General features: G+C 39.1%; 2 protein-coding genes across 2 annotated transcripts in view; one reads left to right on the plus strand and one right to left on the minus strand.

Annotated features, from left to right (window-relative positions):
- Nucleotides 1–1551: 1551 nt before the first annotated feature.
- On the minus strand, nt 1552–7432 carry C10H12orf77 (chromosome 10 C12orf77 homolog). Its single transcript, XM_010375462.1, is given in 5 exon segments — nt 1552–1662; nt 1664–1728; nt 1731–1834; nt 1964–2106; nt 7355–7432. Coding segments are annotated over 5 exon segments (501 nt in total).
- Nucleotides 3329–14336, plus strand: part of LOC115899921 (lymphoid-restricted membrane protein) — a 55145-nt gene continuing 44137 nt past the window's right edge. The window contains exons 1-3 of the mRNA XM_030938585.1: nt 3329–3366; nt 10097–10704; nt 11032–11145. Coding sequence (XP_030794445.1) covers nt 10131–10704; nt 11032–11145 — 688 coding nt within the window. The 5' untranslated portion in view covers nt 3329–3366; nt 10097–10130. The remainder of the gene's footprint in view (nt 3367–10096; nt 10705–11031; nt 11146–14336) is intronic.

The raw sequence follows: 14336 nt of genomic DNA on the forward strand, positions 1-14336 counted from the left end.
GCAACGGATGATTTCATTCAGTGTAATATGCATCTTGGTAATACATTCAGGGCCTTGCTTCATTCCCCCCTTTCTCCAAAAAAATATTATCACTTTGTCTTTCAAAGTAATTACTTCTGAGGTACTCCTTTTTGGAATGGAAGCCATAGATCATTCAAATTCCTAATTCTTTTCTTTCCGAGACAGCATCTTTATATGAAAACTGTTATAGCATTACATAGGCTGATTAAAAGAAAAATAAAAGGCTTTCTGAAGACACTGCATTTGCTCATTAAAGTCCAATTAAAAGGCCAGGCACAGGCACTTTGGGAAGCTGAGGCAGGTGGATCACTTGAGGAGTTCCAGACCAGCCTGGGCAACATAGTGAAACTCTGTCTCTACTAAAAATACAAAAATTAGCTGGGCATGGTGGCGCACACCTGTAGTTCCACTTACTTGGGAGGCTGAGGCATGAGAATTACCTGAACCAGGGAGGCAGATGTTGCAGTGAGCCAAGATCACACCACTGCACTCCAGCTTGAGCAACAGAGCCAGAATCTGTCTCAAATAATAATAACAATCCATTAAAAAGGCAATTTAAAGACAATGACACCTAGAATATAAGCACATTAAAGAATATATTATGAGAAATAAATAGTGCATTTTACAGAGAGTGGGTTTTGAAAAATAAAAGTTATGTTTGGCCATGCATATACTGGAGGAGAAGGATTCCATTATCTGGTTTTCTTCTTTTCTTTCCTTTGTTTGCTTGTTTGTTTTTGTTATTGTTGTTTTTGAGACGGGGTGTTGCTCTGTCACCCAGGCTGGAGTTGGAGCGCAGTGGTGCAATCTCGATTGGCTCACTGCAGCCTCAATTTACCAGGCTCAAGCCTGATCCTCCCACTTCAGCCTCCCAAGCAGCTGGGACTACAGGTGTGTGCCACCATGCCTGGCTAATTTATTTTTTACTATTTTATTTTATTTTATTTGAGACGGAGTTTCACTCTTTTTGCCCAGACTGAAGTGCAATGACTTGGCTCACTGCAACCTCCGCCTTCTGGATTCAAGTGATTCTCCTGCCTCAGCCTCCTGAGTAGCTGGGTTTACAGGCATGCGCCATCACGCCCGGCTAATTTTGTATTTTTGGTAGAGATGGGGTTTCTCTATGTTGCCCAGATTGGTCTCAAACTCATAGGATCAAGCGATCCACCTGCCTGGGCCTCTCAAAGACCTGGGATTACAGGCATGAGCCACTGCACCTGGCCCCTTTCTTCTAATAGTGCCTCTCAACCGTATACCTCCCACCTCATTTATATTTGGTTAGACAAAGTGACTCCCTCGGATCAACCAGAGATTAATCCTGGAGCTCCAACACGTATTTAAAACTACTGGCCTGATAGTCTAACAACATTGTAGATTACCTAGAGAGAAGCAGATGTTATTTAAACGGATTTCTTGACCTATTTACATGATAAGATTTAATTTCCTTAAAACGCCATTTTGAAAACTGGGATTGGCATCCCTTACAGGTTCTCTAATTAGTTGCTTTCAGATTACTTGGCAAGTAAATGACTATGTTGTTATGAACCCTTCCTGCAGTATATAACCGAACATGAATCTCCATCTAGGGTTTCTTTTTGTAAAGTCTGCATCTGACCCCTTTACACTCTTTTCCGTGTCCACTAAAGGTGCTCAGGGTTGGAAAAGCTGTTTCAGTAGAGACGGCATATTTCTGGCGGTGTTCGGGGTAGGTACAAGAGTTGCAGACATCCATCGTATGCTGTCCAGCGTCTGCACGTTCCCTTGTTTGCTCCCAGTGGGCAGAGAACCCAGCATTGTGGGTACCTTATTAGAACTGTCAGGAGGTAATATTACATAAGTAATGAAATAACATGTTAATGCAATTCATTACGGGTCCGTTGGAATTTATTGTTCAGGTTATTCCTTTCACTTTTCTGAGAAACATCAGGTATAATAGACTCACCTGAAGCAGGAAGTAAGCGCGTAATTTGTCAGACAGGCGATGTGGTCTAGTGGATCCAGAATTTGAATATTATTTCTGGCTCTGCTGCTGGCTTCCTTTATGACTGGGAGGGAAATGTCTCTGGGTGTTGCTAGTTTCAGTATCTGTGGATTGATAAGCAGATCGCAAGCATGGATGTTATAATAGGTTATTTCATGGGAAATTAAACACAGCAAATCTAATGAGAGGAGCAGGTTACTTGGTCATTTCTTTCTAGGTGCTATTTGGTGCTTTAAGAGGACATCTAGTATTGGATAAGTTAAAGGAGTTTCAGAAAGTGCATCATAACAACATGACTGAGAGCTCAGAATGTGCTACATGGTTCTGAGGGCCATCTGTGTATTATCTCATTTAATCCCTGCAGCACACCCAGCTGGTCATTGCATGATATTGATGCAATTTTACAGTTGAAGAAACTGAAGCACATATAGTTAAATAATTTGTCCAAAATCACAAAGCTAGTAAGCAGCAGAACTGGGATTTGAACTCAGGTTATTTAAACTCAGAGCCCCAGTTCTTATTCCCCAGTATTTGACTCCCCTTTGCTCTCACCTGGTGATAGAAATGATGATGACCGGGCTAGGGCACAGTGGCTCACACCTGTGATCCCAGCACCTTGGGAGAATGAGGCAGGTAGATTGAGCTCAGGAGCTTGAGACCAGGCTGGGCAACATAACAAAACCCTGTCTCTACAAAAAATGCAAAAATTAGCTGGCTGTGGTGGCATGCCCCTGTCATCCCACTTACTTGGGAGGCTGAGGTGAGGGAGTGGCTTGAGCTCAGTAGGCAGAGGTTGCAGTGAGCTGAGATCATGCCACTGCACTCAAGCTTGGGCAACAAAACAAGACTCCATTCCCAAAAAAAAAAAAAAAAAAAAGTATGAGATTTAACTTAAAAATAATTTTCCTTCATCTGATTAGAGAGTATATTCAGGGTGAGATTTAGTGTGTTGCTTTTTTTAGCGACAGGGGTCTCACCATGTTGCCCAGGCTAGTTTTAAACTCCTGGGCTCAAGTGATCCTCCCACCTCAGCCTCCCAAAGTGCTGGGATTACAGGTGAGAGACACTACGCCTGGACTATTTTTCTGTTATTGCTGTGGTGGGGAGCACACCAAAATGGTGCCTGTCATCCTCATCCTTCCTACGCATCTTTCCCGGCACTGCTACTGTGATTAGTATCTTAATTCCAACCTAGGCAGGTGCAGTGCATCAGCGGCTCTCTTCTCCAGCTTCTTTTACCCCAGCCCAAGCCACTCTGTAGAAAAGAGCTCCACCCACATCATCTGACCTGTAGGTCTCCACTCTCTCTTCCCAGTTCTCAGATGGTTCTTGGAGTGCTGGGAAAGTCAAGCAAAAACACAGTGGTGAGTTCTCCCCCACTAAATAATTAGACTTTGGCTGATGCTGGCCTTTAGTCATCGAATGCTAAGAAAGTACCGCCCTAACCAGGGAAAAGCAATATCAGATGTAGGCTGTTCTGTTGTCCCTCAACCTCAAAATGCTTGTGGCAAAAGGGACAAACCTCCAATCGGTCTATATTAGAGGTTCGACGGAGTTAACTGAAAACTTGAAACAAATCTGGAAAGAAAAACTCTACAAATAGGGAAAAAAGATGGGTAGCTGAGAATGATAAAGTTAGATTTATTCCCCAGATATGTTGCCATCACCACAGGCAAATCTCAAATTGTTTTCAGTGGAGCTTTTGGAAGTTTAAATTAGCCCTGTCGTTTTCAGGCTCAGTCGTTTGGAATGTGCGTTAGTGAAACGTGGTAATGTAGTTTTATAGACTGTAAGAATCTTGGGGGCACCTGAATTCTTAGAGTTTCATTGTAGGTCTTCTCTTCTCTGAGAAGAAAACCAACTTCATATAACAAGAAGTGAGACAGAAGAACAGTTTTCAGAAGCATGTGTCACTCTGCTATTTTAGGAATTGTTCCAATAAGAGATGTTTATAGTAAGTTTGGTGTGACCCAGCCAAGAAGCTTAATATAACAAGGTTAACTGAATGGTGGGAGGCAAGGTTCTAGTCTATACCAGCTTGCATTTATTAATAATCAGAAAGGTTGCGGATGACAGACTTGCTGAGCATTTACTAAATCTGGTACTTGTGGTTTGCAAATCATTTTATTAACAGCTGCTATCATCTATCCTAGAAATGGCAGGAAGAAGTGTTATTATTTTATCACATAAAATAGTCTTCACAAAGAGAATGAAAACAGTTTAATCTGGCAGATATAAAATTCACTGGTTAAGCAGAAAACCGTGCTCTGCCCTCCCACTGAGCTCACTAAAGATGGTTTCCTGGGAATGTCTTGGTGAACAGATGTTTCTTCTTAGGTTTTGATGAAGAGTTTAGTGGCATCTAATCATTAGTGAAGGGTTGTTTTGGCAAAAGGAATCTCTTGTCTATCGACACACATAATTAAAATTTTTTACATATATTAAGGATTTTGCATTAATTAACTACCAATAGGATCTTACATAGGTGAGTTATGAATGATTGACTAGCTTTCATAATCAAGTTTTGAATGATTTTAAAAATCAGCCTGTCTGATCTAAGGTTTGGAAGTTTAATGTTCAATAACTAACTTTAGTAAAGGAAGGAAACATTTTTTAAGAAAAAAACAGTAAGGAAAGATAATTACATTGTTAACATAATCTGTTTGGAATTAGAATTTGATTCAGAAAGCTTTCTAAAGAGCCTTTTGAATCACCCTGAAATCTGCCAGTTTTTTCAAGGATGCTGCTTTTGTACCTCTGTATATATCATATACTTTTCTTTGCAATAAAATGAACTTTCTTAGTGATTGAAGAATATAGATGTTGATAAACACAAATTATGTCATGTTGTTTACATATACATTCCTAAAGAATAAGAAATATTAGACAATATTCATCATATATACATCGCAGATGAACTCATTGAAGTCAGACAAATGTAGATTTCTATAAGTCCCAAAGAGTATGGATGTCTTAGAGGTTGATGTTGAAGTCTGCAGTTAACACCAGTGGTGAAAATCAAATATGTAATGAATAACTTTAGGTAAGAATCAAATCAGACTTCTTTTACAGATGTTGCCATGTGTTAGAGGATTTTACTTGTTACTTTATAGTTTTGGATCAGGCAGATGGTTGAAAAGTGTTGATTCAAGAGCTTTGACTGTATAGAACAAGACAATTGAGGCAATAATAATAATGGGACTCAGAATCTGTAAGCCAAAGCAATGAAGCATAGTTCAATCAAAAGGAGAAATAAAAAAGATTAGCCGCATACACAGTATCGATAATCTCTAACATCATTTTACGTTACATTTAGCTCACATGAATCCAAGTGGAAATTCCTATAACAGTTACAGTTCCACTTCTCAATTTTCTGTTTACAACCCTAGAAATAGCAAACAATATGTATAACATTCTGTGCAGTGCATATAATAGCCGCATAATAGATGCTCCTAAATTTTTCCCTAGCCTCACTCCCAAGCTGGGATCATCTCCTATTATAAGTTCTCAGTGGCTCCTGACTATGTAATTATTTATTTGACATTTTTCAGGTTGTCAGATTTAGCTTAAAAAAAAAAAAAAAAAAACAAAAGACAAGACACCCAGTAAAATGTGAATTTCAAATAAACAACAAATAATTTTCCCTATAACTATGTCTTGTGCAACATTTGGGGGCACACTTACATGAAAAAATTGGTCATTGTTTATCTGAGATTAAAATTTTACTGGGCTTCCTAAATTTAACCTGGCAGCTCTAGTGGCTTACTTGTTCATAGCTGTATCTTCCACACACTATGAGTTTTAGGATACTATTTTCCTCATCATTGTATCCCCAGTATTTGCACAGGGCTTAGCACTTAGCAGGAATTCAATAAATATTGGTTGGCTGCCTAAAGGGATGGATATTAAAACTACTTTAATGTATTAGGTACATTGGCTTGCAGCAGTAATTCCAGCACCTTGGGAGGCTCGGGGTGGGTGGATGACTTTAGCTCAAGAGTTTGAGGCCAGCCTGGGCAACACGGTAAACCCTGTCTCTACCAAAAATACAAAAGGTTAACTGGGCATGGTGGCTCGTGCCTGTGATCCTAGCTATTCAGGAAGCTGAGGTGGGAGGATCACTTGAGCCTGGGAGGTGGAGGTTCCAGTGAGCCGAGATTGTGCTACTGCACTCCAGCCTGGGTGACAGAGGGGGCATCATCTCAAAAAAAAAAAAAAAAAAGTATTTTAATTAAAATATACAAACTGAGCCAGGTGTGGTAATCCCAGCTACTTGGGAGGCTGAGGCAGGAGGATCACTTGAACCTAGGAGTTTGAGGTTGCCCTGCACTAGTGATCATCCCTGTGAATAGCCACAGCACTATAGCCTGGGCAACAGAGACCCAGTCTCTACAAAATTAAAAATAATGAAAAAAAATCATGGAAAATGCAACTGAGGTTCATAGAACTTGAAAGCAAAAGAAGCACTTCTTTCTACTGGGATATCTACAAGTGTACCATCTTTATGTAGTAAATAATCAGCTAAGATCACTAAGGGGGATATTCCTTTTAAAAGAAATAGACTCCAAGCAACTGATTCTCCTAGTACAATTCACTTTCAGTTCTTAATTTTCACTTAATGCCTTTTCAAAGGCAGTTAACTGTACAAAGCAAACTGGGCTTGTATTTTTAAGTATTCTGGCAAATTGCAGCTAATCCCTTCTACCAGGATCTAAAATTAAAATAGAGGTTAAGAGGTTTAGACAGAAGAGACAGGAGATATTTCCAAGCTGCATATGGAGAAGATGACACAAATTTTGAAATCTTTATCACCCCATCTTATTTATTAAACTCCCACCCATGTTCTGCTCTAATTAGAAAAAGCAAAACAAGTTAATCACATGCAGCTTTGGTAGCTCATGAAGAGCCATTGTTTTAAGTGCACTCTTTGTAAGGTTTAGCCTTCACCACCAAGCAGGGTTCACTTAGGCAAGTCAGGAAAGTTTAGAAAACAGACAGTAGAAGAAAGCCTGAGCAACATGGCAAAACCCTGTCTCTACTAAAAATACAAAAAGCTGGCTGTGGTGGTGCACGCCTGTTGTCCCAGCTACTTGGGAGGCTTAGGTAGAAGGATTGCTTGAGCTTGGGGAATTGCAGGTTGCAGTGAGCCATGATTGCACCACTGCACTCCAGCCTGGGTGACAGACCAAGACCCTGTCTCAAAAATAAATAAATGAAAACAGATGGTTAAAGGAGAAAAAATGCCTTGGAAATGCAAGTAGAAACATGTGCCTTATATGCTAGGAACATTAATCTAGGTCAGTTACAAATGCCTACAAAGTGAGACTGTTTGTTATGGCTTGAACAGCATACCACATCATCATTCAGTGACAGGAGTAGACAGGATTTGGGAACCTGAGGTTCCAGTTTTGGGGCGTCTTTTAACCTCATGCCCAACCTGTGTCTAAATTTTCTGGCTCTATAAGGGAAAAACGGTCAACTCACATTGAGAACACTGACAGATACTTAACTACTGTTTTGGTGTTTTTTGTTTTTTGTTTATTGTTTTCTTTTTTTTTTTTTTGAGACAGAGTCTTGCTCTGTCGCCCAGGCTGGAGTACAGCAGCGTGATCTCAGCTCACTGCAACCTCCACCTCCACAGTTCAAGCAATTCTCCTGCCTCAGCCTCCTGAGTAGCTAGGATTACAGGCATGTGCCACCACGCTCTGCTAATTTTTGTATTTTTAGTAGAGACGGGGGTTTCATCATGTTGGTCAGGCTGGTCTCAAACTCCTGACCTTGTGATCCGCCCGCCTCAGCCACCCAAGGTGCTGGGATTGCAGGTGCGAGTCACTGTGCCCAGCCTTAACTACTGTTTTATAAGGCTCTTTGCTCAACATAGGGAAGTCAGATGTATTCCTGCTAAGTCAGTCAACTGTAGATTTGGAATGCTTTGTATACAAGGGTGACGTCTCTTCTGTCATTACTACTGCTGCACTTCTACCTTCCCCCTGGAGCAACTGAGCAGCTCTTATGTATTCAAGGTGGGAAGTTCTCCAGAAAAGGTGGTCCTGAAAGTAGTTGGGAGCCAACAATCACAGCAGCTGGGGGATAAGTCCATAAGCCTGTGATTATATACATTATATATAATTGTAGATTATCAGTTGTGCCAACAATAATGTATTGAGTATCTAGAAAAAGTAACATCATGGTTTTGAGTACAATAATTAAATCGTATTTTTGAGGAGAAGGCATGTATACACATTGGAAATAATCCAAGAATAGAAGACAACATTTAATTAAATGTGTGTTACAATTATAAATCCTAGGAAAGATCAGAAAGAATGGAGTCCCATGATTAAAAACTGATTTTAGAATTTCAAGAGAGGAATGTGTTTTAGTGTTCACATTGAGAGATCATTTTTTTTTTTAACGGAGTCTTGCTCTGTCCCCCTGGCTGGAGTGCAGTGGCATGACCTCTGCTCACTGCAACCTGTGCCTCCCAGGTTCAAGCAATTCTCCTGCCTCAGCCTCCTGAGTAGCTGGGATTACAGGTACCTGCCACCATGCCCAGCTAATTTTTGTATTTTTAGTAGAGACAGGGTTTCGCCATGTTGGCTAAGCTGGTCTCGAACTCCTGACCTTAGGTAATTCACTCACCTTAGCCTCACAAAGTGTTGGGATTACAGGCATGAGCCACCATGCCCAGCCAAGAGATCATTCTTGAATAGAGGGAAAGGAGGGTATTGTCAGGAAACAATGTAAAGGTTGAGAGATGGTCATTATCTTAAGTGGTAAAGGATTCTGTTGGTGGAAACTACACTGGCTAGAACTGATGGTCATCATATTGAACAAAGATCAAGTCAGATTCAGAGGATTTTGAGTATTTTCTTCTTCCCAGTAATTCTAGATACCCCTTCCAATTATAGTGATTTTAAAATTTCTGTATTATTGTTCATTCTTTATTAGGGGATTAAAAAAAGATCCATGGAAATTTCTGTTAATGTCCTAAAAAATCATAGTTTTTGAAATCAATAATTCCATAACTATTCAACTATTTTTTTGTAACTATTCAAACTATTTTAACTGTTTTCCTAGAGTATTTAAAAAATATCTTTCTAATCTAATCTAATCTAATCTAATCTAATCTAATCTAGTCTAGTCTAATCTATCCATCCAATCCTCTGTTGCCCAGGCTGGAGTACATGTGGTGATACCTTCATGGCTCACTGCAGACTGGACCTCCCATACTCAAGTGACCCTCCCACACCCACCTCCTGAGTAGCGGGAACTACAGGCACACACCACCACATCCAGCCTGTATTGTTTTAGATCTTACTAGTTTAGGGGAAATTTTGAATGTATTTCTAAATTTCCAAGTTACTCCAAGAAGTGAGATTATGCTTCTTTTTTTAAAAAAGGTCATATATCTTGCTATGCAATAAAACGATGCTGGAGTCAGACATCCTTTGACTCAAATCTTAGAGATGTGACCATTAGCAAATTACCTGGCCTCTTTGAGTCTTAGCTTCTCTTTCTATAAAAGGGGGGATATTTCCACACAACTGATAGGGTTTATGTGAAGTTTAGACATAATACACATAAAACACCTAATATGGGGCATATTAAGTTCTGAATAGAGGGCAACCAGTACAGTACCAATGGTAGGTATTCAAATGAGAGTTGTTAGCATCATTGTCACCTGTCCTATTAAAAACTAAAAAGCAGTATGGTTATCTAGCATCTGGAGCTGGACTGCCTGAGCTGCGGCACTTATTGGGGTGACTTGGGGTGTGTTGCTTATTCTCTTTCTGCCAGAGAATGGAGAAAGTAGTAACGTATATCTCAAAGAGTTGTTTTGAGGATGAAATGAGTTGATGGGTATGAAGAGCTTAGTACCATGCCTAGTACTTGATAAATACTTTATATATGTTAGCTGTTATTTTCCTGAAATTTGGGGGCCAAAGTTAAATGCATAGAAAATTTGCTTAGAGCAACTGAGCATCTTGTTGTGATCCCTCCGAAGCTGACTTGGAAAATAAATCGCCTATTGCTAAATTATTGTTAGGAGAATGCTGACTTTTAAATATGTATCTACTTTTGCTTACACTTTAGCCACCTCATCTGTATACTTGGAGGAAAGTCAACAATGGCATCTCCAAGGAAGGTAACTGAGAAGCGGCATAACCCAGTGGAAAGCATTTGTAGAAAGATCAGAGCCATCCACAAGAGAGAAGCAATTTCAAATCCAGTTCAGCAGATTATCAAATACCAGTCTAGCAGTTTTGATAGCCCACAGACCAACACCAAGAAACATTTTGAAGAGGTACTGAGGAAAATGACTGCTGCTTGTGTTCCTACACCTGACTCTCATTGGTCAAGTTCTGAGGAAGTGGATGCCTTCATTTCATTGCCTCAAATAATATCCCCAAGAACCCCATCCATCTCTCACCTCAGCTCCCCTGAGACTGCAACATACTCTGATATTCTCACAAGTTCTGAAAACGTCTTAAAGCCGAAGTCACAGAGCAACAAGAATTATACATCTTTGATGTCACAGATCAGAAAAGCAGAGTTTTTCTCTAACAAGGATTTGAATAACTATTGTAGTGAAAATAATATTAGTACCTTAACACTTGACTTTGATTCCACGTTTGGTCAAAGTTTGAAGTGTTTTGATCCTCAGGATTCAGTGGTAAAAAACTTATCTCTGAATGGAAATGGTAAATATTCATCTTTTAATGTTTGTCCTTCCAGTAGAGCAATAAGCATATATACTTTTAGAATACCTAAACTAAAAAAAAAAAAAAAAATTTTACATTATTAAAGTTTGGATGGAATCATCCATCTTTCCCTTTCTGTTTTACTATGTTTGTTTCTGGAACAAAACAGAACGTCATGATGGGATTACTTAGATATAGGGGAGTATTTCCCTATATCTAAGGGGAAGGCCATTATTGTGATAGGTTTTCTTTGTTAAACCACAAAAAGGAAAAGGAATCATTATAGCACAGAAAGCATCAGGATTTACAAACTTTTTCTTCTAATAGGATGGAAACAAGAAGCTGACGATGGTAAAGAAGATGTAACACACAGCATCAACAGGGCCTGTGAAGAAGAGGCACTCACCAATATTTTTAATGCATGTGACATAAAACAGAAAGGTAAGCTGAAAAGTATCTGCTCAAATGTCTGGTGGGACTTGCCAAGTCATCTGAACTTTCTATTGTGAGAGAAAGGGAAATGATTCATGTGTGGGGCTCACTGTCTGTGTCTGCATATGTGATGGATGCCACCTAATTTGGGAATAAGGTTTGCTCTGTAGGGTTTGGTTATTTCACTATAATTTCCCTGTACCTGTTTTGCATCAGCATATTTTGACAGTCACTTGAATGATTCTTTTTGAGCTTATCAGCTGACTTACCATCTTTATTTATTGAAGCTACTTAGATGTCACAGGTGGTGCCCCACAGGAAATATGCTTTTCAAATATGTAAAACCACTATACAAGTTTAACTCAGAACTTTTAGTTAATTTTGGGCTTTCACTTCTGTTTTTCTTTAATTTTTATTTTTGAGATGTGTTTTTTAAAAACTTTCCAGACCTAAAACTACAAAAACCCTAGGAAATACCGTTCTGGACATTGGCCTTGGCAAATAATTTATTAATAAGTTCCCAAAAGCAATTGCAACAAAACAAAAATTGACAAATGGGACCTAATTAAAGAACTTCTGCACAACAACAGAAACTGTCAACAGAGTAAACAATGTACAGAGAGGGAGAAGATATTCACAAACCATGCGTGTGACAAAAGTCTAACATCCAGACTCTATGAGAAACTTAAACAATTCAACAAAAAAACAAAAACCACATTAAAAAGTGGGCAAAGGACATGAACAGACACTTCTCAAAAGAAGACATACATGCAGCCAACAAATATATGAAAAAAATACTCATTATTACTAATTATTAGATAAATGCAAATCAAAACTGCAGTGAGACACTGTCTCACACCAGTCAGAATGGCTACTATTAAAAAGTCAAAAACCAACGGATGTTGGTGAGGTTATGGAGAAAAGAGAACACTCACACATTGCTGGTGGGAATATAAATTAGTTCAGCAACTGTGGACAGCAGTGTGGAGATTCCTCAAAGAACTTAGAGCTACCATTTGAGCCAGCAATCTGTCTACTGGGTATGTACCTGGAGGAATATAAATCATTCTACCTGAAAGACACATGCATTTGTATGTTCATCACAGCACTGTTCACAATAGAAAAGACATGGAATCAACCCAAATGCCCATCAACAGAAGACTGGATAAATAAAAAGTGATACCTACACACCATGGAAGCCAAAAAAGAAACAAGATCATGTGCTTTGCTGCAGCATGAATGCAGCTGGAGGCTATTATCCTAAGCGAACTAATGCAGGAAGCAGAAAACCAAATACTGCATGTTCTCAATTTTAAGTGGGAGTTAGACATTATATATACATGGGAACAGTAGATACGGGGACTACTTGAGCAGGGAGGCATGGGTTGAAAAACTACCAATCATGTATTATGCTCAGTACCTGGGTGATGGGATCATTTGTACACCAAACCTCAGCAACATGCAATTCACTCATGTAGCAAACCTGCATATATACCCCCGAACCTAAAAGTTGAGAGAAAAAAAATTCCACAAGTAATTTTAAGTATATAAATGATTCATGCTCATTGTGATAAAATTAATAATATACTGACAAGCAAAAAGAAGGAAAAATATTGGTAATCCTGTTTCCCTGAGTAACCATTGTTAGTGATTTGTTGCATATCTTTCCACAACTCCTATCAATATGGTTTTGTTTTATTTGAATTCATAATTTTTTTGTTATAGAACATTTTAAACATATACAGAGGTAGAACTATATGCTGAACCCTTATATATGTGTCATAACCAATTATGTCTCATTTCTAACCCTGCTCATTTTCCTCTCCTTTACTCTGAATTATTTTGAGGCAAATGCCAGAGATCACAGTATTTCATCCATAAATATATCAGTAAAGATAATTCTAAAAGATAATTGACTAATTTTAAACACAACTACAATGCCATTGTCATGATTTTAAAAGTCATATACTTTTCTAATATTATCAAATATCTTGTTAGTAGTCAAAATTTCTCATTTGTGTGATAGATACATATCCTTTTTTCCTTAAACAGTTTTACTGTTCAAGCCAATATCCAAGAAAGATTTGTTCATTGCAGTTGGTCGTCTACCTTATCTCTGTTTCGCTTTCCATCTGTTTTTTGCGTTTGGTTGTCTGTTAAAGAAACCCATCCATTGATTGATTGATTAATTGATTGAGACAGAGTCTCACTGTTGTTGCCAAGGCTGGAGTGCAGTGGTGTGATCTTGGCTCGCTGCAACCTCTGCCACCCGGATTCAAGTGATTCTCCTGCCTCAGCCTCTCAAGTAGCTGGGATTTCAGGTGCCTGCCACTACACCCAGCTAATTTTTGTATTTTTAGTAGAAATGGGGTTTCGCCATGTTGGCCAGGCTAGTCTCAAACTCCTGACCTCAGGTGATCCACTCACCTCAGCTTCCCAAAGTGTTGGGATTACAGGCAGTGAGCCACTGCACCCAGCCCATTCTTTTATTTCATAGTTTACCACAATCTGAAATTTGGTGATTGTGTATCTGTAGGAACACAACCCGTTTCTCTGTCTCCTATATTTAGAAATATAATCAGATAAAAGTTTGAGGGTTTTTATTTTTTATTTTTTTGTTTTGTGGAGGGGCAAGAATTCTCTTAGGTTGGTACAATTGTGACTGGAGTTTTTACCATTGAAAGTAATGGCAAAAACCACAACTAATTTTGCATCAACCTAAATACATAGATGGTGTTATGTGTTTTCAACAGAAAGCAACTATTGATGATGAAGGCCTAGACTTATATTTTCATTAGATGTTGCAAATGGTAATATTCTATCATTCCTTCCTAATGTATCACCTGAAATACATCTATAATGAGAAACTCTACTCTGCTTTATCAACTATTTTGCTATACTGGTGTCCTGAAGGAGAGAGGCAGGATAAAAGATTGATTGATTCTCTTTATCTACCAGTTTTAAAAATACTAAATTGGGGCTGGGAGGTGGCTCATACCTGTAATCCCAGCACTTTAGGGGGCCGAGGTGGAGGCTCTGCTTGAGCCCAGGAGTTTGAGAACACTCTGGGAAACATGGTGAAACCAAGTCTCTCCTAAAAATAGAAAAATTTAGGCTGGGTGCAGTGCTTCAAGCCTGTAATCCCAGCACTTTGGGAGGCCGAGGTGGGCAGATCACTTGAAGCCAGGAATTTGAGACCA

Source organism: Rhinopithecus roxellana, chromosome 10 (genome assembly GCF_007565055.1).
Source record: "Rhinopithecus roxellana isolate Shanxi Qingling chromosome 10, ASM756505v1, whole genome shotgun sequence".
Classification (NCBI taxonomy): Eukaryota; Metazoa; Chordata; class Mammalia; order Primates; family Cercopithecidae; genus Rhinopithecus; species Rhinopithecus roxellana.